Raw genomic sequence first — 23,799 nt, forward strand, 5'->3', positions numbered from 1 at the left:
TGAAGTTTGTTTCAATAAACTCCAGAGCACTATATGAAGTTACTGCCTGGGTGTATAATACCTTATTTTAAGTTATGGCAAAAGGGTGCCCTGCCTGGAAGGTGACTCTTACTTTTAGTATGGAACGAGTACAGACCTGTCTCAATCTCCTAGCTTTATGAGGACCTCCCCATATAAGTAACTTTAACCCATAGCCTCCTTGCCTAAAGGGTACACTGTCAGCGTTACTCGCAGGGAAAACTTCAGTGTTGACTCTGCTACAAAGGAATCTGCTGCGGCAGTCCTTGATAATAAGCTTCCAAGCCTGAAGTCACCCCAAAGGACCTGCCACTAGGGGCGCCATAGTCACCAGGTAAGTATATCTGGCTAACTTTAGGACAGCCTCATGGCACCATCAGAGTTAGCTCATTGGTTAAGTGGTTAATTCCGAATATCTCAGTTAGCCGCATAATGTTTATTTATTTTAGTTGATTAATCAGAATTAATTACATTGGTAAAAGAAAGCTATGTAAAATTAGAACAATCTAACAAGGTAAAAGCTAGTAAATATATGGCATCAAACATATCAAATAAAACTAACAAAAATCATAATACAACAAACAGTTTAAAAGAATAAAATAGAGCACCAAGACAAATAAATGAAAACCAAAAAATAGATAAAACAATGTAGTGCAATAAAATAGAGCAAAATCTAGTCGGAGGGTATACAGAAAAGCAGTTGTGTTGGAAAAAGTCCTGTCAGAAATCAAGGATCTATGGGTAGCAATAAAAGTGAGCATAGAAGAGGAAACAGATCTTTATGTAAAATAGGTTAGTGAAGAAGAATAAGTCTACAGGATTAGAACAAGACGTCTAGCATTTAGAAAGTAAAGTAGAGCACTGAAGGTGGGAGACAGGGTAACGTGTTCGGTAAAACTGGAACAAGGGAAGGAGATGGTGGGAGATCAAGTAGGGTCTGAGGTGAAACAAGAAAGAGCAACTAGGCAGACAGCTTGGTCCAAACTATTTTAACCTGCTGTTGGTCGCTGTGTTGGCTTCTTTCTGCTGTAATTGAACTTCCTGAAAGTCTTGGTGCATTTTTCTCACCTTTGTCCCTTATCCAAGTCATTCAGTATAATCAAAGATTTGATTCAGATCAATACTACCCTGCTTCTCTCTGTTTTCCTTTCAGCACCAGCTGGCTGGGACCTGTCAGTATATTTGGTTACTTCGTCGTTGGGACTATGGTTAATAAGATATTGATGGGACCAATCATTGCGACCCTTGTGCATCAGGAGAAGCTGGAAGGAGACTTTAGGTCAGCCTTTTTACTTCACCTTTCACCTTTGCCTTTGTTGGAAGGGTGGAGCCATGTGGGGCATGCTGTGGTCCAGGTGCCACCGTCCTTCTCTGTTTCTGAGCAGAATTTCTGCAAATGGTGGGTCAGTGGCGCTTATGTAAAGTGTATCTGCTTTCAGGGATTAACAAAATAGAGCCTAGCAGTGAAGTTTGAGTGGGAAACCCTTGGAATAATATAAGAATAATATGCAGTTCAGGAAAGGCTTGCTGTTCAGTGTGACTGTGTCAGACATGGTTGGAGGTGTGGGTGACTAGGAGGGGCTTATAGTGGGGTGTAACTGTAGGATGGGGTTAGTGAGAGGCGTGCAGTAGCGTGTGACTGCGCCGGGCATGGTTGGAGGTGTGGGTGATTAGGGAGGGACTTATAGTGGGGTGTAACTGTAGGATGGGGTTAGTGAGAGGCGTGCAGTAGCGTGTGACTGTGTCAGACATGGAAGTGTGGGTGACTAGGAGGGGCTTATAGTGGGGTGTGACTGTAGGATGGGGTTAGTGAGAGGCGTGCAGTAGCGTGTGACTGTGTCGGGCATGGTTGGAGGTGTGGGTGACTAGGAGGGGCTTATAGTGGGGTGTAACTGTAGGATGGGGTTAGTGAGAGGCGTGCAGTAGCGTGTGACTGCGCCGGGCATGGTTGGAGGTGTGGGTGATTAGGGAGGGGCTTATAGTGGGGTGTAACTGTAGGATGGGGTTAGTGAGAGGCGTGCAGTAGCGTGTGTCAGTGTCAGACATGGTTGGAGGTGTGGGTGATTAGGGAGGGGCTTATAGTGGGGTGTAACTGTAGGATGCGGTTAGTGAGAGGCGTGCAGTAGCGTGTGACTGCGCCGGGCATGGTTGGAGGTGTGGGTGACTAGGAGGGGCTTATAGTGGGGTGTAACTGTAGGATGTGGTTAGTGAGAGGCGTGCAGTAGCGTGTGACTGTGTCAGACATGGTTGGAGGTGTGGGTGATTAGGGAGGGGCTTATAGTGGGGTGTAACTGTAGGATGGGGTTAGTGAGAGGCGTGCAGTAGCGTGTGACTGCGCCGGGCATGGTTGGAGGTGTGGGTGATTAGGGAGGGGCTTATAGTGGGGTGTAACTGTAGGATGGGGTTAGTGAGAGGCGTGCAGTAGCGTGTGACTGCGCCGGGCATGGTTGGAGGTGTGGGTGACTAGGAGGGGCTTATAGTGGGGTGTAACTGTAGGATGGGGTTAGTGAGAGGCGTGCAGTAGCGTGTGACTGTGTCAGACATGGTTGGAAGTGTGGGTGACTAGGAGGGGCTTATAGTGGGGTGTAACTGTAGGATGGGGTTAGTGAGAGGTGTGCAGTAGCGTGTGACTGTGTCGGGCATGGTTGGAGGTGTGGGTGATTAGGGAGGGGCTTATAGTGGGGTGTAACTGTAGGATGGGGTTAGTGAGAGGTGTGCAGTAGCGTGTGACTGTGTCAGACATGGTTGGAGGTGTGGGTGACTAGGAGGGGCTTATAGTGGGGTGTAACTGTAGGATGGGGTTAGTGAGAGGCGTGCAGTAGCGTGTGACTGCGCCGGGCATGGTTGGAGGTGTGGGTGATTAGGGAGGGACTTATAGTGGGGTGTAACTGTAGGATGGGGTTAGTGAGAGGCGTGCAGTAGCGTGTGACAGTGTCAGACATGGTTGGAGGTGTGGGTGACTAGGAGGGGCTTATAGTGGGGTGTAACTGTAGGATGGGGTTAGTGAGAGGCGTGCAGTAGCGTGTGACAGTGTCAGACATGGTTGGAAGTGTGGGTGATTAGGGAGGGGCTTATAGTGGGGTGTAACTGAAGGATGGGGTTAGTGAGAGGCGTGCAGTAGCGTGTGACTGTGTCAGACATGGAAGTGTGGGTGACTAGGAGGGGCTTATAGTGGGGTGTGACTGTAGGATGGGGTTAGTGAGAGGCGTGCAGTAGCGTGTGACTGTGTCGGGCATGGTTGGAGGTGTGGGTGACTAGGAGGGGCTTATAGTGGGGTGTACTGTAGGATGGGGTTAGTGAGAGGCGTGCAGTAGCGTGTGACTGTGCCGGGCATGGTTGGAGGTGTGGGTGATTAGGGAGGGGCTTATAGTGGGGTGTAACTGTAGGATGGGGTTAGTGAGAGGCGTGCAGTAGCGTGTGTCAGTGTCAGACATGGTTGGAGGTGTGGGTGATTAGGGAGGGGCTTATAGTGGGGTGTAACTGTAGGATGTTAGTGAGAGGCGTGCAGTAGCGTTGTGTGTCAGCCGGGCATGGTTGGAGGTGTGTGATTAGGAGGGGCTTATAGTGGGGTGTAACTGTAGGATGGTTTAGTGAGAGGCGTGCAGTAGCGTGTGACTGTGCCGACATGGTTGGAGGTGTGGGTGACTAGGAGGGGCTTATAGTGGGGTGTAAACTGTAGGATGGGTTAGTGAGAGGCGTGCAGTAGCGTGTGACTGGCAGACATGGTTGGAGGTGTGGGGATTAGGGAGGGGCTTATAGTGGGGTGTAACTGTAGGATGGGGTTAGTGAGAGGCGTGCAGTAGCGTGTGACTGCGCCGGGCATGGTTGGAGGTGTGGGTGATAGGGAGGGGCTTATAGTGGGTGTAACTGTAGGATGGGTTAGTGAGAGGCGTGCAGTAGCGTGTGACTGTGCCGACATGGTTGGAGGTGTGGGTGACTAGGAGGGGCTTATAGTGGGGTGTAACTGTAGGATGGGTTAGTGAGAGGCGTGCAGTAGCGTGTGACTGTGTCAGACATGGTTGGAAGTGGTGGGTGACTAGGAGGGGCTTATAGTGGGGTGTAACTGTAGGATGGGGTTAGTGAGAGGCGTGCAGTAGCGTGTGACTGTGTCGGGCATGGTTGGAGGTGTGGGTGATTAGGGAGGGGCTTATAGTGGGGTGTAACTGTAGGATGGGGTTAGTGAGAGGTGTGCAGTAGCGTGTGACTGTGTCAGACATGGTTGGAGGTGTGGGTGACTAGGAGGGGCTTATAGTGGGTGTGTAACTGTAGGATGGGGTTAGTGAGAGGCGTGCAGTAGCGTGTGACTGCGCCGGGCATGGTGGAGGTGTGGGTGACTAGGAGCGGGTTATAGTGGGGTGTAACTGTAGGATGGGGTTAGTGAGAGGTGTGCAGTAGAGTGTGACTGTGTCAGACATGGTTGGAGGTGTGGGTGACTAGGAGGGGCTTATAGTGGGGTGTAACTGTAGGATGGGGTTAGTGAGAGGCGTGCAGTAGCGTGTGACTGCGCCGGGCATGGTTGGAGGTGTGGGTGACTAGGAGGGGTTATAGTGGGGTGTAACTGTAGGATGGGGTTAGTGAGAGGCGTGCAGTAGCGTGTGACTGTGTCAGACATGGTTGGAGGTGTGGGTGATTAGGAGGGGCTTATAGTGGGTGTAACTGTAGGATGTGGTTAGTGAGAGGCGTGCAGTAGCGTGTGTCAGTTGTCAGACATGGTTGGAGGTTGTGGGTGATTAGGAGGGGCTTGCAGTAAGATGTATATTCTGGTGATTTCAGAGTCTTCCTCCCTTTGGCTGCACAGGTTCAAGCACATGCAGATTCGAGTGAATGCAGAGTCTGCAGCTTTCTACAGGTGAGAGCTTTGTGTGAATTCCCTTCAGGATGTACTGATATTTCTAAAGGAAGTGACAGACCTCTGCTGTGACAGGATTTGCTTTACTATCCTGATTGTTTTCTTAGCTCCTTTTTGGTCCAGCTGCTCTCTCTACATTGGCTAAGCGAGAAAGGAATGGAGCAGTATGAATGACAATATATTTAGTGTCTGTGGAGATACTTTATCACGGTGACAAGTAGAGTGTTCAATGTCTGTCCACTAGTGATAGTAAATGACTGAGTGGCATGTTTAGCGTTTGTCCTCCAATCTTATCACTATTCTTATCTCTAAAAATGCATATGAGCTGACTGCAGAGTAAAAAAAATCAGTATGACTGTGCGAGCAATAATCCCTTATTCTGGCTGTTTTGTTGCGTTTAAAGCTATAACATCTGGCTTATGTGTGTTTTATATCTTTTAATTATGTTTTATTGTTTTATATTTTTAAATTATGTTTTATTTTAATTTATTCTTTTTTTTTTATTTCTTAAGTTTAAATCTATAATTTTACCATATTAGTTATAATTTTTGTGTTTTATTTGAATTTAATTTTATTATGTAGCAAATAACATGTTTTTTATTGATTACTTTTCAAAATTTGTTTTATTGTAATATTATATAGGATTTTATATAATTGTGTACACAGTTAAGATTGTTTCAGGTTGACCCTATATAAAACGAATAAATAAATATTCCCCATCTCCCTCCTCCTTCTCTTCCTTTCTCATGCTTCCTATGCAATATGAACTCTTATCTGGAAGAAGGTTGCCTATATTCATGACCTTTTTACCTCTCCTTCTCTTCATTTCCTTTCCTGGTTTTCCCCTGAGGACACGGCTTCAGTTGCTCCTCTCTGCATGGTGGATCTCTCCTCTCCCACGCACCTCGACTGATAGGCCATGGTGGTGCTGCTGTCCCCCTTCTCCCATCTCAATCCCCCTTTTTTTCTCCTTTGAAGCCCATTCCATCCGCTTCTTCACTCCACTATTTCTTTGGGTACCTGTCATCTTATCGACCCGATGACAAATCTCCCTCCTCCTTTCACACTGACTTTGATTCCTTGCTTTCCTTCTTCATTTACCCATCTTCCCCTTTCCCTATCCTTGGTGACTTTATGTAAACCACCCTCCTCCACAGCCTTGTCCAGTCACCACTACATCTTCTGGAATCGCCAAGCTGTTGACCCTTATCTTCTCCACTCCTATTATATCTTTCCCATCCTTCACTACATTGTCTGATAAAGCAGTTTCTTCTTACAACACTATACTCTCTTCAGCCTTAGATATAATTGCCCCTCCTCTTATCCATCCTGTAGGGCACACCAAACCCCAGCCCTAGCTCACCCCTGGAATTCACTATCTATGTTTCTGCACCCACTCTGTAGCTTATATTTGCTACAGGCAATTAACAGATTAAACTGATAACCTCAGCTCTATTCCCACTGCAGATATCCCATCTATCACATTCTCAATCTATCACTCTCCACTACTCCTGCTGTGATCACATCACTCCTCAAAAAACCTTCACTGGACCCTACCTGTCCAGCCAACTATTGTCCCATCTCACTTCTCCCTTTTGCCTCCAAACTACTTGAACGTGTTGTTCACTGTCTCTGTCTTGACTTAGTTGCATCTCAAGCATTTTTCATCCACTCCTGTCTGATTTTGCCCTCTACATTGAACTGAAACAGTCCTTTTCAAAGACTTCAATGACCTGTTTATGGCTAAAGCCAAATGTCTTTACTCAGTCCTTATCCAATACAATGCCACTAATGCTGTAAATGTTTGTAAATACTTGTTTAATACTTTATCGGCTTGTTCACTATCCCTCTTTGCTTCTCTATTGTTCTCCCCCTCCAAGTTCCCTCGCCCTGTTACAATGTATTTTCTGATCTGCTGTTAATATGTGAACCGGTGTGATGTCCCCACTAACGCCGGTATATAAAAGTTTTTAAATAAATAAATAAATTATCCTCCTTGGCCTACCTGCTGTACCATGTATTTGGAATAGACTTTCTGAGCTGGTGTGTCATGCTTCCTCTCTTGGCCTTGTTTAAATCCTATTGAAAAACCCACCTTTCTGAGGCTGCTTTTAAAATCTTAGTCTGATTGTCCGCCTGCAGCCTCATTAACTAACTAAATTTTAACCATTGTCTTACTATATGAAAATCTCCAAATTTCTTTTTGCCCTGTATGTTTATCTTGATTAGATTGTAAGCTCTGTTTAGCAGGGACTGTCTCTTATGTATTGTTTGTCTGTCAGTAGCATACCTCGAGTAGTTCTATAGAAATGTTAAGTGAAAGTAGTAGTAGTAGTTACACGATTGATGTGCAGTGTGTTAGTGTCTGTTTCATGGAGATGCATGTTTAGCGTCTGTATCCTGCTGATTGTAGATCACTAATGCGTGACGTGTTTAGTTTCTCTGAGGACAAGCAAGTAGGTAGTCCTCACACAGATGGAGCCCGATGCGGAAAACTTGTATCAAAGTTTCTAGAAACTTTGACTAGGCACACTGAGCATGCCCAGCATACCCTATACCACACATCCATGCATGGTCCCTCTTCAGTCTCTCTTTTTCCATGGAGCTGTGAGCCTCGCAGTTTGATTGAGCTCTAAAAACTTGAATCTTTGCCTATGGAAAACTTTGTTTTGTTTTGTTTTTTCGGATTTTCATGACCCTTTTCTTCGGTCCATCACTGGGTCCCTCTCTTCCCTGTAGTGTCCCCATTCAGAGTTTTCAGTGTTTTGGGTAAGTATTTTTTTCGCGGTCTGTTCCCTCCCATGGTGGCAGTGCCTTGGTGCCCACCAGCCATCAACACCTGCTGCCATTGTTACGTCCTCCTACCCTTTTGTTTCACAGTGTCATGGCCACGTCCAGCTTTCGCCAATGTCCCCAGTGCCCGAGGACTATGTCGATCACAGATTCTCATGAAGTTTGCATCCTCTGCCAAGGGACATTGCATGACATCTGGGGTTGTCGCTTGTGCACTCTGACACTGAAGGGACGTCGGCTTCGACTATACAAGATGGATCAGCTCTTTGGGTTGAAGAAGTCCGAGGCATCGGTGGCATCGAAAGGACTTTGGAGCCGCACCGATGGACATCTCACCATCGACATCGGCGGGACTGTTGGTTCCGTTGAGGGTTGCCAGTGGTTAGAGGCACCAGAGACTAACCATTGTTGATCTCCTCTGGACCAATGATGCTGGGGTCATCCATCCTCCTCCTCATCCACCTGTTAAGGATTAGACTGAGCATCGAGGGAAGGCTAAGAAGCATTGTTCCTCGTTGATGCATGGTGCCCGGCACAGGGATGCACCGCCTTTTGCCGTGAAAGCCACTGAAGTGATCCTGTGCCGAGGAGTACCTACCCTGCATCGATGCCTGAGGTCCACGATGGTCTCCATCAGACCTGGTGCCAGTCGCCGATCTTTCTTGCAGGTCTGAAGAAAATCTGTCTCACGGGATGGTTCTCTGGGCCATTACTCCTGGCTGGAACGGAGAATGTGGTAGCGAACAGGCTGAGTCGAGACCAGGGGGTATCGAATCAAATATCTGCCTCTGGGGGAGCCCTGACATAGATCTGTTCATGTCCCCCTGCAACAGTAAGGTACCTTGTTCCGCTCCCCTGTCTAGATCAGATAGCAAACCAGTCTCAATCAGATGCCCTGGCCTGTCATTGGGGGAAGCGTGTTCTGTATGTATATCCCTCTGATTCCTTTAGTGGTGAACACTCTCTTGAATCGTAGCGAGAACAGGTTACTATGATTCTCATAGCTGCTCATTGAATGAGACAGGTCTGATTTCCACTCCTGCGGGAGTTGTCCATCTGGAAACCGATCAGTCTGGGGTCTTTCCCAGATCTCATTATGCAAGATCAGGATAGGCTGCGGCATCCCAACCTCCAGGCTCTTTCGCCCACAGCCTGGATGTTGAGAGGTTAATTCTGCAGCCGCTTGATCTTTCAGAAGATGTCGGCCCATCGGGGCCAGGGGAAGGGGACCGGGACCAGCCTCGTCGCGAGGCCCCCGAGGCGATCTCTTCAAAAGAAAAAAAAATAAAAAAGCGGCCTTTGAAAATCGGGACGGCAGCAGCGGAAGGAACTAAAGAAAAAAGGAAAGGGAACCGGTAAGCCCTCCCCGGAAGCCCCGACACCTCCCCAGAGCCCTTTAAAGGGCTGAAACGGCTCCTGCCGCGCCCTTGTCTCCCCCTGCGCTGCCAGCCGGCTCTTCCCCCTCAGCCCAGGTCAGCCCTCCCCCCCGCGCGGTCAGCGTCGGCCCATCGGGGCCAGGGGAGGTGGACCGGACCAGCCTCTCGCGAGGCCCCCCCGAGGACCGGGACCAACCTCTCTCGCGAGGCCCCCGAGGCGATCTCTTCAAAGAAAAAAAAAATAAAAAAGAGCGGCCTTTGAAATCGGGACGGCAAGCAGCGGAAGGTACTAAAAAGGAAGGGAACCAGTAAGCCCTCCCCGGAAGCCCCGACGCCTCCCCAGAGCCCTTTAAAGGGCTGAAAACGGCTCCAGGCGTCGCCGCGCCTAAGGAGCGCAACAAAGGGGGCCTGCCCCTTTGTGCGCCCCTTCGTGCGCTTCCAGCACATAGACCAAAAAGCCGCCCACAGCTATTCTCTCCTTCGGCTATTCCCACCCGCTCCTTATTATAAGCACCCTACATCCTTCTCGTCAAGCATACTTCCCTGCCACTCCTGCACCCAGCCTCTCCAACATCCTTCATTCATCCAGGCACTCCAGCATCCAGCATTCCTCCAGGCACGCCAGCATCCAGCATTCGTCCAGGCACCGCCAGCATCCAGCATTCATCCAACCACTCCTGCAATCGTCCAGCACGCCAGCAATCACTCCAGCACCCAACGTCTCCTGCACCCCACACTCACATCACTCAATTCCTCAAGCAGCTATATTTCCCCCCACAATCCTAACCGTCATCCACTTTCTTCAAATAAAACATGATTCAAACCTACTCCATACCGATCATCCCTCGCTCACTCTCCAACAGAGCGAATTCACCCCTACTCAATATATGCTCAAAGAGATCCCTGATTCCAATCATGATCTCCCCACTAACACAATTCCTAGGTTTATCTTTAATTACCTTAACCCTTCTCAACTCGCAGTCGCTCTCAAAAAAATCCCACATGCTCAACGACTACCTCATGGACACCCAACCGGACATCTGTGCCATTACCGAAACATGGCTGAAAAACACTGATACTGCCACAATTAACCAACTACCAATACAACAATACGACATCTTCTCCATCCCCAGACCTAAAAACAGAGGGGGGGGAATAATGTTAATTGCAAAAAAAGAACTGAGGATATCCCAGCAAGCCTTCAAATCGACGACCAAACTTGAAATCGGACTATTCAATTCCTCTCAGCTTCAAATCTGCCTTATTTATGCCCCCCCAGGGCTCCTAGAAGCTGACCCTTCTCCCCTCATCGAAGTCATAGCCAAACACCTCAACATTAACGCACCTGCTATCATTTTAGGAGATTTTAACATCCATGTTGATTCTCCCTCTCCATCATCCAACTGTGAAGCCCTTCTCTCCTCCCTCCAAGCGATGGACTTCAAACAAATTATAAACAATCCCACACACAAGGCAGGCCACACGCTTGACCTGATATTCACGAATGAAACCATCTTGCCCATCTCCCCACCTTCTTGCACCCTCCATCCCTTGGTCAGATCACTCGCTAATAGTGACAGAATTAACTATAAAACAAAAACAGACTCCCGTTGCTAAGAAATCCTTTATCCAGTTCAGGAAACCTTGTTCCATGGACACTCTCAATAACAGCCTTGCCAAAGACCTAACCAAACTGGACCTCTCCGATGCTGACCCGCTATTAACTCCTGGCAAACCATCACACACTCAGTAGCAAACTTAATCTGCCCCTTATCTTCAAAAGTTATCAACCCTGCCCACACGAACAAAAAACCCTGGTTCTCTACTGAATTAAGAAACTAAAACAAGACCTACAACACAAAGAACAACGCTGGCGAAAAGATCCCTCCCCTACCTCACTGACTTCTTACAAACAACAATGAACTTTTATAGGACATCCATCACTCGCACTAAACAAGATTTCTACACCAAATAAATACACGGCTTCCTATACGACCCAAAAATTCTGTTCTCATATGTTGCAGCCCTTACCACCCCTATACCCCCTACCTTCCCAGAAGAAGAAGCCCAAAGCAAATCTACAGAGTTGGCAATCTTCATTTGAGAACAAAATCAAAAATCTTCTTGCCCCCGCTGGCAACATCCAACATTTCATCAACTCCCTCGCTCTCACCAAGCCAAAATCATTCACCATCCATCAACGAACAGACACTAGAATCTCTTGAACCTACATCAGCCCTGGAAATCGAATCAATCATCAAGAAAATGAAACCTTCTTCACACCAATTGGACCAAATACCGACCAAACTACTTCTCACCATTCCTAACACCATTGCTAAACCTCTGGCCGACATTATAAATTGCTCCCTCAATCAAGGATCCGTCCCTGACTCTTTAAAAATTGCTTCCCTGAAACCCCTACTAAAAAAAACCCAATCTGGACCCAACTAACGCTGTAAATTTCCGCCTCATTGCAAACCTACCTTTTATAGCCAAGCTAATGGAAAAGCTGGTCAACATCCGACTCACAGACTACCTTGTCTCTCACAACATTCTCTACCCTTCTCAATTTGGTTTCAGGAAACGCCTTAACACAGAATCCCTCCTTCTTTCTTTAACGGACAACATCCTGATGGGCCTTGACAAGGGACAATCATACCTGCTAGCCCTACTCGACATCTCCGCAGCATTTGACACTGTTAACCATTCTATCCTCATCAACTTTCTAAAGGAAATAGGCATCTCTGGCTCTGCACTGCTCTGGTTCAAATCTTTTCTGATCAACAGGCACTACAAAGTTAAAATTAATGACAAAGAATCCCACCCCATACCTTCAAAACAAGGAGTACCACAGTGTTCTTCACTTTCCCCTACCCTGTTCAATATATATCTACTCCCTCTATGCCAGCTACTAAACAGCCTCAACCTTACCCATTTTATTTACGCGGACGATGTGCAAATCATAATCCCCATCTCGGACCCCATCTCCTCTACTCTAAATTTCTGGAACAGCTGCCTACACACCATCAACCTTCTTCTCTCGAGTCTCAACCTGGTCCTTAATACCTCCAAAACGGAACTCCTGATTATCTCCCCTAACGATGACATCCCCTTCGCCAATAATACAAGTATTCCACTAGCTAGCCAGGTTAGAGACCTTGACTCTAGAATGAATTTCAAAAAGTTCATTAACGCTACAACTAAAGAATGCTTCTTTAAGCTACAGGTTCTGAAGAAGCTAAGACCGCTCTTACACTTCCAGGATTTCCGTTCAGTGCTGCAAGCCATACTGTTTTCAAAGATTGACTATTGCAACGCTCTACTACTCGGTCTTCCCGCCTCTTCTACTAAACCTCTACAGATGCTGCAAAACGCAGCGGCCAGGATCCTTACAAACACACGTCGTAAGGACCACATCACACCTATTCTAAAAATCCTTCATTGGCTACCCATCCAATATAGAATACTATTCAAGACTCTCACCATCATCCCCAAATCTGTATACCAGCAATCCACACTCCAACTCTCCATCCCTCTCAAACTACATACTTCCGCAAGGCCGATCAGATCCGCCTACAAAGGTTCTCTCAAGGCCCCCCCTAACAAATCCTCGGTCCACAACTCCATTCATAAGCGAGCACTTTCGAAAGCGGGTCCGCTCCATTGGAATTCGCTTCCCCCAGATATACGCCAGGAACAATGCCATCTCTCCTTCAGAAAGAAACTGAAAACCTGGCTGTTCACTCAAGCCTACCGTTGAAGGAACATTTTATCAAACACATTGACTCTCACCCTGACCGCCTCCCTACTCCCCCCCCCCCCCCCGTACCTGCCCTGCCACTTCCCCCCCCTGCTTACCTCTCCATGTTTCCCCCGTCCACAAGATTTATGAATAATTGTGAATAATTGCCTAAGATTAACCCACAGCCCGAGCTTAATCTAGCTGATTATGTATCGCTGTCTTTTGTTTTTTTCATTGTTTTCAATTACTATTTTACCACTCTTCAGTTGTTATCGTTTAAAATATCTTTCCTGTCCTACAGCTCCCATGTTTTCGCTCCCTGTTTGATGTAACTTTTTACCTTCTATATAGTTGTTAATTGGTTTCCCCTGTTCTATTTGTAAACCGGTACGATAAGACCGCGTCTTGAGTATCGGTATAGTAAAAGAATTTAAATAAATAAAATAAATGTGTCTCAGGTCCTGGTGGCTTCTAGAAAGCCTTCCACTAGGGCGACCAAAATGATAAAGGGAATGGAACAGCTCCCCCATGAGGAAAGACAATAGAGGTTAGGACTTTTCAGCTTGGAGAAGAGATGGCTGAGGGAGGATTTGATAGAGGTGTTTAAAATCATGAGAGGTCTAGAACGGATAGATGTGAATCTGTTATTTACACTTTCAGATAGTAGGAAGACTAGGGGGCACTCCATGAAGTTAGCATGTGGCACATTTAAAACTAATCTGGGAAAGTTCTTGTTCACTCAACGCACAATTAAACTCTGGAATTTGTTGCCAGAGGATGTGGTTAGTGCAGTTAGTATAGCTGTGTTTAAAAAAGGATTGGATAAGTTCTTGGAGGAGAAGTCCATTAACTGCTATTAAGTTCACTTAGAGAATAGCCACTGCCATTAGCAATGGTAACATGGAATAGACTTAGTTTTTGGGTAATTGCGAGGTTCTTATGGCCTGGATTGGCCACTGTTGGAAACAGGATGCTGGGCTTGATAGACCCTTGGTCTGACCCAGTATGGCATGTTCTTATGTTCACTAGAAAGTCCTATGGACTGAAGTAGAGGAGGTTTTCTGTGTGGTGTGAGCAGAAGGCCTAATGGGTTTTCCTGCCCCACACAAAAACTGTTTGCCTTCTACACCTTTCGGAGTCTGGCTTAAAAACCAACTCTGTCAGAGTTCATCTCAGTGCAGTTGGCACATACCACCACATTGTAGATGGTGCTCCCATCTCTGTACAGCCTATAGTTGTACACTTCATGTGGGGCCTCCTTCAATTGAAGCCTCCCCTAAGGCCTCCTGCTGTGTCTTGGGGCCTCAATGTGGTTTTAGCTCAGCTGATGAAAGCTCCTTTTGCGCTGCTGTGCACCTGTAACCTGAAGTACCTAACCTGGAAGGTCATGTTTTTGGTGGTGTTCACCTCAGCATGCAGGATCAGTGAGCTCCAGGCTTTAGTGACTTATATAGCTTACAGTAAGTTTCTTTTCTTTCTTTTTTTTTTTTTTTTTTTTTTAGGGGTTTGGAGATGGTAAATTTAGGTGTTTATTTTCCAGTTCATTAAAGGTTCTTTGAAGATACAAAAAAAGATATTTATTGGTATTTTAGCAGTTCAGGGACCATGACTGTGTGCATATTTTCTGGTTGAATCAAATACATATATACCGTATTTTTCGCTCCATAAGACGCACCTGACCATAAGACGCACCTAGGATTCAGAGGGGGAAAATTAAAAAAAAAAAAAAATTGTGCTAAACCGGCTCTGCGTCTGGGCGTCTTATGGAGCAAATTAGGGGAGTGCATAGCTTTTTTTTTTCTCCCCATTTTGTTTTCGGGTCTGGGGAGGGCCATTTCGGTCCACTCCCCAGATCAGAAAACTTTTCTTTCTCTGGGAACCCCCAAACCCCCCCCCCCATCCCAACCCTTTAAATTAACAACTGTCCACCCCCCTGACCCCCCAAGACCTGCCGAATTAATTTCCTGTAACCCCCCCCACCCTCCTGAACCCCCCCCCAAGACCTGCCGAATTAATTTCCTGCAACCCCCCACCCTCCTGACCCCCCAAGACCTGCCAAACGTCCCTGGTGGTCCAGCGGGGGTCCAGGAGCGGTCCGGGAACGATCTCCTGGCGTGAGCAGTCGGCTGCCAGTAAACAAAATGGCGCCGACGGCCCTATGCCCTCACTATGTCACTGAGACCGACCAATAGCAGCGGTTGGTCTCAGTGGACATAGTGAAGGGCATAGGGCCGTCGGCGCCATTTTGTTTACTGGCAGCCGACGGCCCACACCCAGGAGATCATTCCCGGAGCCCTGCTGGACCACCAGGGACGTTTGTCAGGTCTTGGGGGGGTCAGGAGGGTGGGGGGTTGTAGGAAATTAAGTCGGCAGGTCTTGGGGGAGTCGGGGGGGGGGGGGGTATGTTAGATTTTTGTTTGGTTTTTTTTTTTTATTCGCTCCATAAGACGCACATACATTTTCCCCCCACCTTTGGGGGAAAAAAAGTGCGTCTTATGGAGCGAAAAATACGGTACATTTCCATAACACAGAAGTACTGCCATAAGAAATAATACTCACATTCCCTCAGCACGTGCTGCCTCCCTCTTGTATTTATTATTTATTTCAGTGTGTTAATCGCATCATCAAAAATTGCTCAAAGTGGATCACATGCAAATCAACAGCAAATAGCACCCGAGTGCTGTACAAATATTAATATAATCAACATAAAACCACAGCACCCAACTCCAGCTCCAGTGCAAGGCAAAGCTTCAGTTTTGCATCCTACCTCTATCGGTGGCAGTACTGGTACGACATCCACTTCTCACTCTTTGCCAAGTCCCTTATCCCCTCTCTTTGCCTTCTGGCCACAGTGCCCAGCATATCTTCTCTCTATCCCCATGTCCAGCATCTTTCTTCTTTTCCTCCCCTTCACTCCTTGCTCAATACACCAGCATCATCCCAAGCTCTTTGACCTTATTTTGCCTTGCCCGGTATCTTTTCTTGCCACTCCCACCTGGCCAGAATTCTCTCTCTCTCTCTCTCCATACTCACACCTACCCAGCACTTTCTCTCTCTCCACCCATCAGCACCTTCTCCACAGCTCCTCCACCCACCCAGCATCCTCTTTCTCCATTCCCCATATCTACCCAGCATCTATTCCCTTCTTTTTTATGCTGCCGTGCCTTAAAAGTGGGTAGGTGGCACCTGGCGGTTTGCTGCCCTCTCTCTAAGAAAAACCTTTGGCGCACCCTAGGTGACTCAATAATTTCCCTAAAAACACTACTGCAGACCGCAAATGGAACCCCCCAAAATCAAGCTAATTTGGGGCATTCCCACTTAATATGAAAGAAAGAACAATGTTATTGTATTCTCTCCAATATTGATTACTACTTGATGGATGTAACTTTTGTATCTTGAGAGGACATAAGTACACTTACACTAAGTTTTATCATGACAGGGTGGTTTTGTGTATGCACCCTAAGTTCCTGCCTAAAGTGGTGATGGACTTCCATCTTAACCAATCAATCGTCCTGGCTTTATTCTTTCCCAGACCCCATTCGCACCAAGGCAAACTAGCACGGTACAGTTTGGACTGCAAGCAAGTCTTCGCCTTCTATCTGGAATAAAAAGAAATCCATAGACAGACCATCCAACTTTTTATTTCTTTTGACAAGAATAGGTTGGATGTTGCTGTTGCCAAACAGACACTATCTAATTGGTTAGCAGATTGCATCTCCTTCTGTTATGCTCAGGCGGGGCTGCATCTTTGGGGTTATGTCAAGGCTCTTTCTGTCAGAGCCATGGCAGCGTCTGTGGCCCACTTGCAAGCAGTTCCCATGGAGGAGTTCTCTCCACAAATTCATTACTGTCCGGATTGGGATGGCCAGTGCAACAGTAGCATTCAGCCAGTCTGTCCTCTGGAATCTGTTTGAGGTATAGAACCATACTCTCCGAACCTAGGGCCCATTGTTTGGGTTCAGGCTATCTCCCCCCTTCTATTACCAACAGCACTGTTAAGAACATAAGAAAATGCCATACTGGGTCAGACCAAGGGTCCATCAAGCCCAGCATCCTGTTTCCAACAGTGGCCAATCCAGGCCATAAGAACCTGGCAAGTACCCGAAAACTAAGTCTATTCCATGTAACCATTGCTAATGGCAGTGGCTATTCTCTAAGTGAACTTAATAGCAGGTAATGGACTTCTCCTCCAAGAACTTATCCAATCCTTTTTTAAACACAGCTATACTAACTGCACGAACCACATTCTCTGGCAACAAATTCCAGAGTTTAATTGTGCGTTGAGTAAAAAAGAACTTTCTCCGATTAGTTTTAAATGTGCCCCATGCTAACTTCATGGAGTGCCCCCTAGTCTTTCTACTATCCGAAAGAGTAAATAACTGATTCACATCTACCCGTTCTAGACCTCTCATGATTTAAACACCTCTATCATATCCCCCCTCAGTCGTCTCTTCTCCAAGCTGAAAAGTCCTAACCTCTTTAGTCTTTCCTCATAGGGGAGTTGTTCCATTCCCCTTATCATTTTGGTAGCCCTTCTCTGTACCTTCTCCATCGCAATTATATCTTTTTTGAGATGCGGCGACCAGAATTGTACACAGTATTCAAGGTGTGGTCTCACCATGGAGCGATACAGAGGCATTATGACATTTTCCGTTTTATTCACCATTCCCTTTCTAATAATTCCCAACATTCTGTTTGCTTTTTTGACTGCCGCAGCACACTGAACCGACGATTTCAATGTGTTATCCACTATGACACCTAGATCTCTTTCTTGGGTTGTAGCACCTAATATGGAACCCAACATTGTGTAATTATTTTTCCCTATATGCATCACCTTGCACTTATCCACATTAAATTTCATCTGCCATTTGGATGCCCAATTTTCCAGTCTCACAAGGTCTTCCTGCAATTTATCACAATCTGCTTGTGATTTAACTACTCTGAACAATTTTGTGTCATCTGCAAATTTGATTATCTCACTCGTCGTATTTCTTTTCAGATCATTTATAAATATATTGAACAGTAAGGGTCCCAATACAGATCCCTGAGGCACTCCACTGCCCACTCCCTTCCACTGAGAAAATTGCCCATTTAATCCTACTCTCTGTTTCCTGTCTTTTAGCCAGTTTGCAATCCACGGAAGGACATCGCCACCTATCCCATGTCTTTTTACTTTCCTAGAAGCCTCTCATGAGGAACTTTGTCAACGCCTTCTGAAAATCCAAGTATACTATATCTACCGGTTCACCTTTATCCACATGTTTATTAACTCCTTCAAAAAAGTGAAGCAGATTGTGAGGCAAGACTTGCCCTGGGTAAAGCCATGCTGACTTTGTTCCATTAAACCATGTCTTTCTATATGTTCTGTGATTTTGATGTTTAGAACACTTTCCACTATTTTTCCTGGCACTGAAGTCGGGCTAACCGGTCTGTAGTTTCTCGGATCGCCCCTGGAGCCCTTTTTAAATATTGGGGTTACATTTGCTATCCTCCAGTCTTCAGGTACAATGGATGATTTTAATGCCCGTTGGCACCTGGTGAGTCCCCTTATGTGTTGGGGAGCAGCCTGTAGCTAGATATTCACCCAAGTATGCCATCCTACTTGTCCTCAGAGAAAGTAGAGTTGCTTACCTGTAACAGGTGTTCTCTGAGAACAGCAGGATGTTAGTCCTCACACATGGATGACATCATCAGATGGAGCCCCGATGTGGAAAACTTATGTCAATTTCTAGAACTCTGACTAAGCACACTGAGCATGCCCAGCATCCCATTAACACATCTCCACACGAGGTCCCTCTTTAGTCTCGTAATATAGAATTACAATTAAAATAAAAAATAGGAGAAACCCAACTCCGCGGGGTGGCAGGCAGGTTTCGTGAGGACTAATGTCCTACCATCCTCGGAGAACACCTGTTACAGGTAAGCAACTCTGCTTTCTCCAAGGACAAGCAGAATGGTAGTCCTCACACATGGGTGAATCCCTAGCTACAGGCTACTCCTCCAACACAAAAAAGGAACCAAGCGACACCTAACCAGGTGCCAACGAGCACACCACCACTGGAGCTGTTCGTATCAGAGGGGGAGACAGCCCGAACCCAAACAACGGGTTCTCCACCTCAAACAGGTTCTGAAGGACAGACTGGCTAAACCTGCTACGCAGTTGGCCACCCCTAACCAGTCAGTAATGTGATGTGAATGTCTGGAGAGAACTCCACGTCGCAGCCTTGCAGATCTCCTCCACAGGAACTGCTCCCAAGTGGCTACCGACACTGCCATGGCTCTGACAGAATGAGCCTTGACAATAACCCCCAAGATGCAGTCCCGCCTGGGCATAACAGAAAGAGATGCAATCTGCTAGCCAACTGGATAGTGTTTGTTTGGCAATAGCAAAGCCCAACCTATTCTTCTTAAAAGAATTAAAAGTTGGGTGGACTGTCTATGGGCTTCTGTCCACTCCAGATGAAGGCTAAGGCTCACTTGCAGTTCAAACTGTGCAGTGCTTATTCGCCTTGGTGCGAATGGGGGTCTGGAAAGAATACTGGCAGGATGATTGACTGGTTAAGATGGAAATCTGTCACCACCTTAGGCAGGAACTTAGGGTGCATACGCAAGACCACCCTGTCATGACAGGTAGATAATTCACTAAGGCCTAGACAAGTTCAAGGCAGTTTACAATGCAACAATCACAACAAAAACAACAGTAAAAAAAAATCACATTACAATATCCACACCCAGTTCCCACCACTCTCTCTCTTTTCCATCCTGTTTTCTCAGGTGCCTCACAATCCTCTCAGTATCCATATTGATATCCATATGCATATCCAGCATAGCTCTCTGCTTCAACGGCAGGGGAGAAAGTTTGATATTTCAGGCATATCCAGCATAGCTCTCTGCTTCAACGGCAGGGGAGAAAGACTGATACTTCACTTTCAATGCATATCCAGCATAGCTCTCTGCTTCAACAGCAGGGGGGGATGAAGAAAGGTGGATGTATATTCAGGCAAATTCCAACAAGGACTGCATTACATATTCTGGATAAACAGATAAGCATGGGTGTAGCTTGCTTATTGCGGTGGTTAATACCCCTAACTAAATTAAGCTATTTCACTTAGATGCAGTTCCAACACTGCTCTCTACATTAATGGCGGGGGTGGAAGGGAAATAGAATTAAAAAAGGTTACTAAGAGCCAAGAGAAACAGAAAGTATGTGAGAGAAAAAAATGCGAAGCTTGCTGGGCAGAATGGATGGGCCGTTTGGTCGTCTTCTGTCGTCATTTCTATGTTTCTACATATGTTTAATATTTTTTCTTTCTCAATCCTCCTCCCAGTTTCCACCAAACTCTTTCTCTCTCATCCTGTTTCCTCCAGTCTTTCTCTCTCTGTCTGCCCCTTTCTGTTCCCACTACTCTCTCCCCTTTCTCCTTTTCCACCAGTGTGTCTCAATCCCATCCTGCTCTCGCCAGTCTCTCTGTTCTTCCACCCTGTTCCCTCCAGTCTTTTCTCTCTCTGCACCCCCTTCTTTTCCCACCACTCTCTCCCCTCTCTCTTTTTCCCACCAGTGTCTCTCAATCTCATCCTGCTCTCGCCATTATCCCAGGACAAGCAATGGGTACTCTTCATAGTCTCTCGAGGTTACAAACTCAATTTCCTCTCAATTCCACCAGAATCTCCACCGAGCTTCTTTCCACAGCAAGAATCTCAACTAATTCATCTACAAACAGAATTTTCCATCCTTCTGAGAGCCAGGGCTGTACAGTTAGTGCCCCGGACTCAGCAGGGCAGAGGATTCTATTCCTGTTATTTCCTCATTCCAAAGAAAACAGGAGGCCTATGTCCCATCCTAGACCTCAGAAATCTCAACAAAGTTCTGAAAAAATATAAGTTCAGGATGGTTGCTTTAGGCACCGTGCTTCTACTTCTTCAAACAGGAGATTGGCTTTGTTCTCTGGATCTTTGTTCTCTGGATCTTCAAGATGCTTACGCTCACATTCCAATATTCCCTCCTCATCGCATTTCCAGTACAGAGTTCTGCCATTCGGACTAGCCTCTGCTCCCAGAGTATTCACAAAATGCCTGGCAGTAATAGCGGGACACTTGCACAAACAAAGTGTCCATGTCTTTCCATATCTAGACGACAGGCTCATCAGAAGTCAATCTCAACAAGGAGCTCTCACTTCTCTCAGTCGAATAATTTCTGTACTCCACTCCATGGGTTTTCTCATCAACTATCAAAAATCCCTTCTTACTCCATCTCACCTACTTCAATTCATAGGTGCAGACTTGAACACTATCCTATCAAGAGCCTTTCTACCCGAAGATCGGGCAAGGTCACTTTCCCTCTTGGCAATCTCCATTTACTCACAGAAACAAGCGACAGCTCATCAATTTCTAACCTTACTAAGCCACATGGCCTCCACAGTTCATGTCTCTCCTATGGCAAGGCTTGCCATGAGGGTTACCCAATGGAGACTCAGATCACAATGGATCCAAGCCATTCAACCGCTTCATTATCCAATTCAAGTGATCCACCAACTAAGATTATCTCTACTTTGGTGGGCAAACATGGACAACTTGCGCAAAGACCTCCCTTTTCAGCAACCAGTCCCACAGATCACTCTAACTACAGATGCATCCTCCTTGGGTTGGGGAGCTCACATAGACAATCTCCAAACCCAGGGTACTTGGACAAAGCTCGAAGCAACTTTTCAAATAAATTTCCTAGAGCTTCGAGCTATACGTTATGCGCTGCATGCGTTCAAGGACTGCCTTTCACACAAGACTGTTCTGATCCAAACGGACAACACAGTAGCCATGTGGTACATCAATAAACAAGGAGGTACGGGCTCGAATCTCCTTTGTCAAGAAGCTGCTCAGATTTGGGCCTGGGCCCTAACACACTCAATGTTTCTCCGGGCCACTTATCTGGCAGGCATTCAAAATGTATTAGCGGATCGACTCAGTCAACAATTCCACCCACAAGAATGGTCCCTGGATCCCTCAGTAGCGACCAGGATTTTTCAACGTTGGGGTCAACCAACAATAGTCCTCTTTGCGTCACACCTGAATCACAAAGTGGACAGCTTCTGTTCTCTACACAAACAGAAAAACCAGCCAGCCAAGGACACCTTTGCTCGCCCTTGGAACTCAGGCCTACTATACGTGTATCCTCCGATACCGCTCATAACCAAAACTCTAGTGAAGCTACAACAGGACAAGGGGTCCATGATACTCATAGCCCCATATTGGCCTCGACAAGTATGGTTTCCCACACTTCTAGACCTCTCGATCAGGGATCCCATTTGCCTGGGAGTAGTGCCCACTCTCATAACTCAGGATCAGGGTCGGTTGCGCCACCCCAACCTTCAATCCCTATCCCTGACAGCATGGATGTTGAAAGCTTGATTTTGCAACCACTCAATCTTTCCACCAATGTATCTCAAGTGCTTCTAGCTTCACGTAAGCCTTCAACACGTAAGAACTATTCTTTGAAATGGAAAAGGTTTACTTTGTGGTGCAGGCAAAAGAGTATTGATCCTTTCTCCTGCTCCACTACTTCTCTACTAGAGTACTTATACCACCTTTCAGACTCTGGTCTCCAGACTTCATCTGTAAGGGTACATTTAAGTGCAATCTCAGCTTACCATAACAAGATGGGAGCTGCACCAATTTCCATGCAACCTCTCGTCACTAGATTTATGAGAGGTTTAAAGCACCTAAAAGCACCAGTTCGGCCACCAGTCATAGAATGGGATCTGAATCTGGTTTTAACAAGGCTCATGCGTTCTCTTTTTGAACCCATAGATTCCTGTGATCTTAAATTTCTCACATGGAAAACTATCTTCCTCATAGCCATTACATCAGCTAGAAGGGTTAGTGAGTTACAAGCACTTGTCACGTACTCACCCTATACAAAATTCCTACATGACTGAGTTGTTCTCTGTACACATCCAAAATTCCTTCTCAAAATAGTTATGGAATTCCACTTGAACCAATCCATACACCAACCCAACACAATGTTGGGTTCCATATTAGGTGCTACAACCCAAGAAAGAGATCTAGGTGTCATAGTGGATAACACATTGAAATTGTCGGTACAGTGTGCTGCGGCAGTCAAAAAAGCAAACAGAATGTTGGGAATTATTAGAAAAGGAAATGATGAATAAAACGGAAAATGTCATAATGCCTCTGTATCGCTCCATGGTGAGACCGCATCTTGAATACTGTGTACAATTCTGGTCACCGCATCTCAAAAAAGATATAATTGCGATGGAGAAGGTACAGAGAAGGGCTACCAAATGATAAGGGGATGGAACAACTCCCCTATGAGGAAAGACTAAAGAGGTTAGGACTTTTCAGCTTGGAGAAGAGACGACTGAGGGGGGGATATGATAGAGGTGTTTAAAATCATGAGAGGTCTAGAACGGGTAGATGTGAATCGGTTATTTACTCTTTCGGATAGTAGAAAGACTAGGGGGCACTCCATGAAGTTAGCATGGGGCACATTTAAAACTAATCGGAGAAAGTTCTTTTTTACTCAACGCACAATTAAACTCTGGAATTTGTTGCCAGAGAATGTGGTTAGTGCAGTTAGTATAGCTGTGTTTAAAAAAGGATTGGATAAGTTCTTGGAGGAGAAGTCCATTACCTGCTATTAAGTTCACTTAGAGAATAGCCACTGCCATTAGCAATGGTTACATGGAATAGACTTAGTTTTTGGGTACTTGCCAGGTTCTTGTGGCCTGGATTGGCCACTGTTGGAAGCAGGATGCTGGGCTTGATGGACCCTTGGTCTGACCCAGTATGGCATTTTCTTATGTTCTTATGTTAGTTTTACCCACATTCTTTCCAAGACCTCATTCCCATCAAGGAGAAACAGCCTTACACACCTTGGACTGTAAGCATGCACTAGCATTTTACATAAACCGCACTGCAGTGTACAGGAAATCTACTCAACTATTTGTTTCTTACGATCCAAACAAACCGGATAAAGCAGTGGGTAAACATACTATATCCAATTGGCT

General features: G+C 46.2%; 1 protein-coding gene across 3 annotated transcripts in view; it reads left to right on the forward strand.

The window, feature by feature from the left end:
* Positions 1-23,799, forward strand: part of ABCD4 (ATP binding cassette subfamily D member 4) — a 272,156-nt gene that overhangs the window by 117,536 nt on the left and 130,821 nt on the right. For all 3 annotated transcript variants that reach the window (XM_029598440.1, XM_029598438.1, XM_029598439.1), the window contains exons 7-8: positions 1,172-1,297; positions 4,817-4,867. In XM_029598440.1, coding sequence (XP_029454300.1) covers positions 1,172-1,297; positions 4,817-4,867 — 177 coding nt within the window. The remainder of the gene's footprint in view (positions 1-1,171; positions 1,298-4,816; positions 4,868-23,799) is intronic.

This window comes from Rhinatrema bivittatum, chromosome 4 (assembly GCF_901001135.1).
Source record: "Rhinatrema bivittatum chromosome 4, aRhiBiv1.1, whole genome shotgun sequence".
NCBI lineage: Eukaryota > Metazoa > Chordata > Amphibia > Gymnophiona > Rhinatrematidae > Rhinatrema > Rhinatrema bivittatum.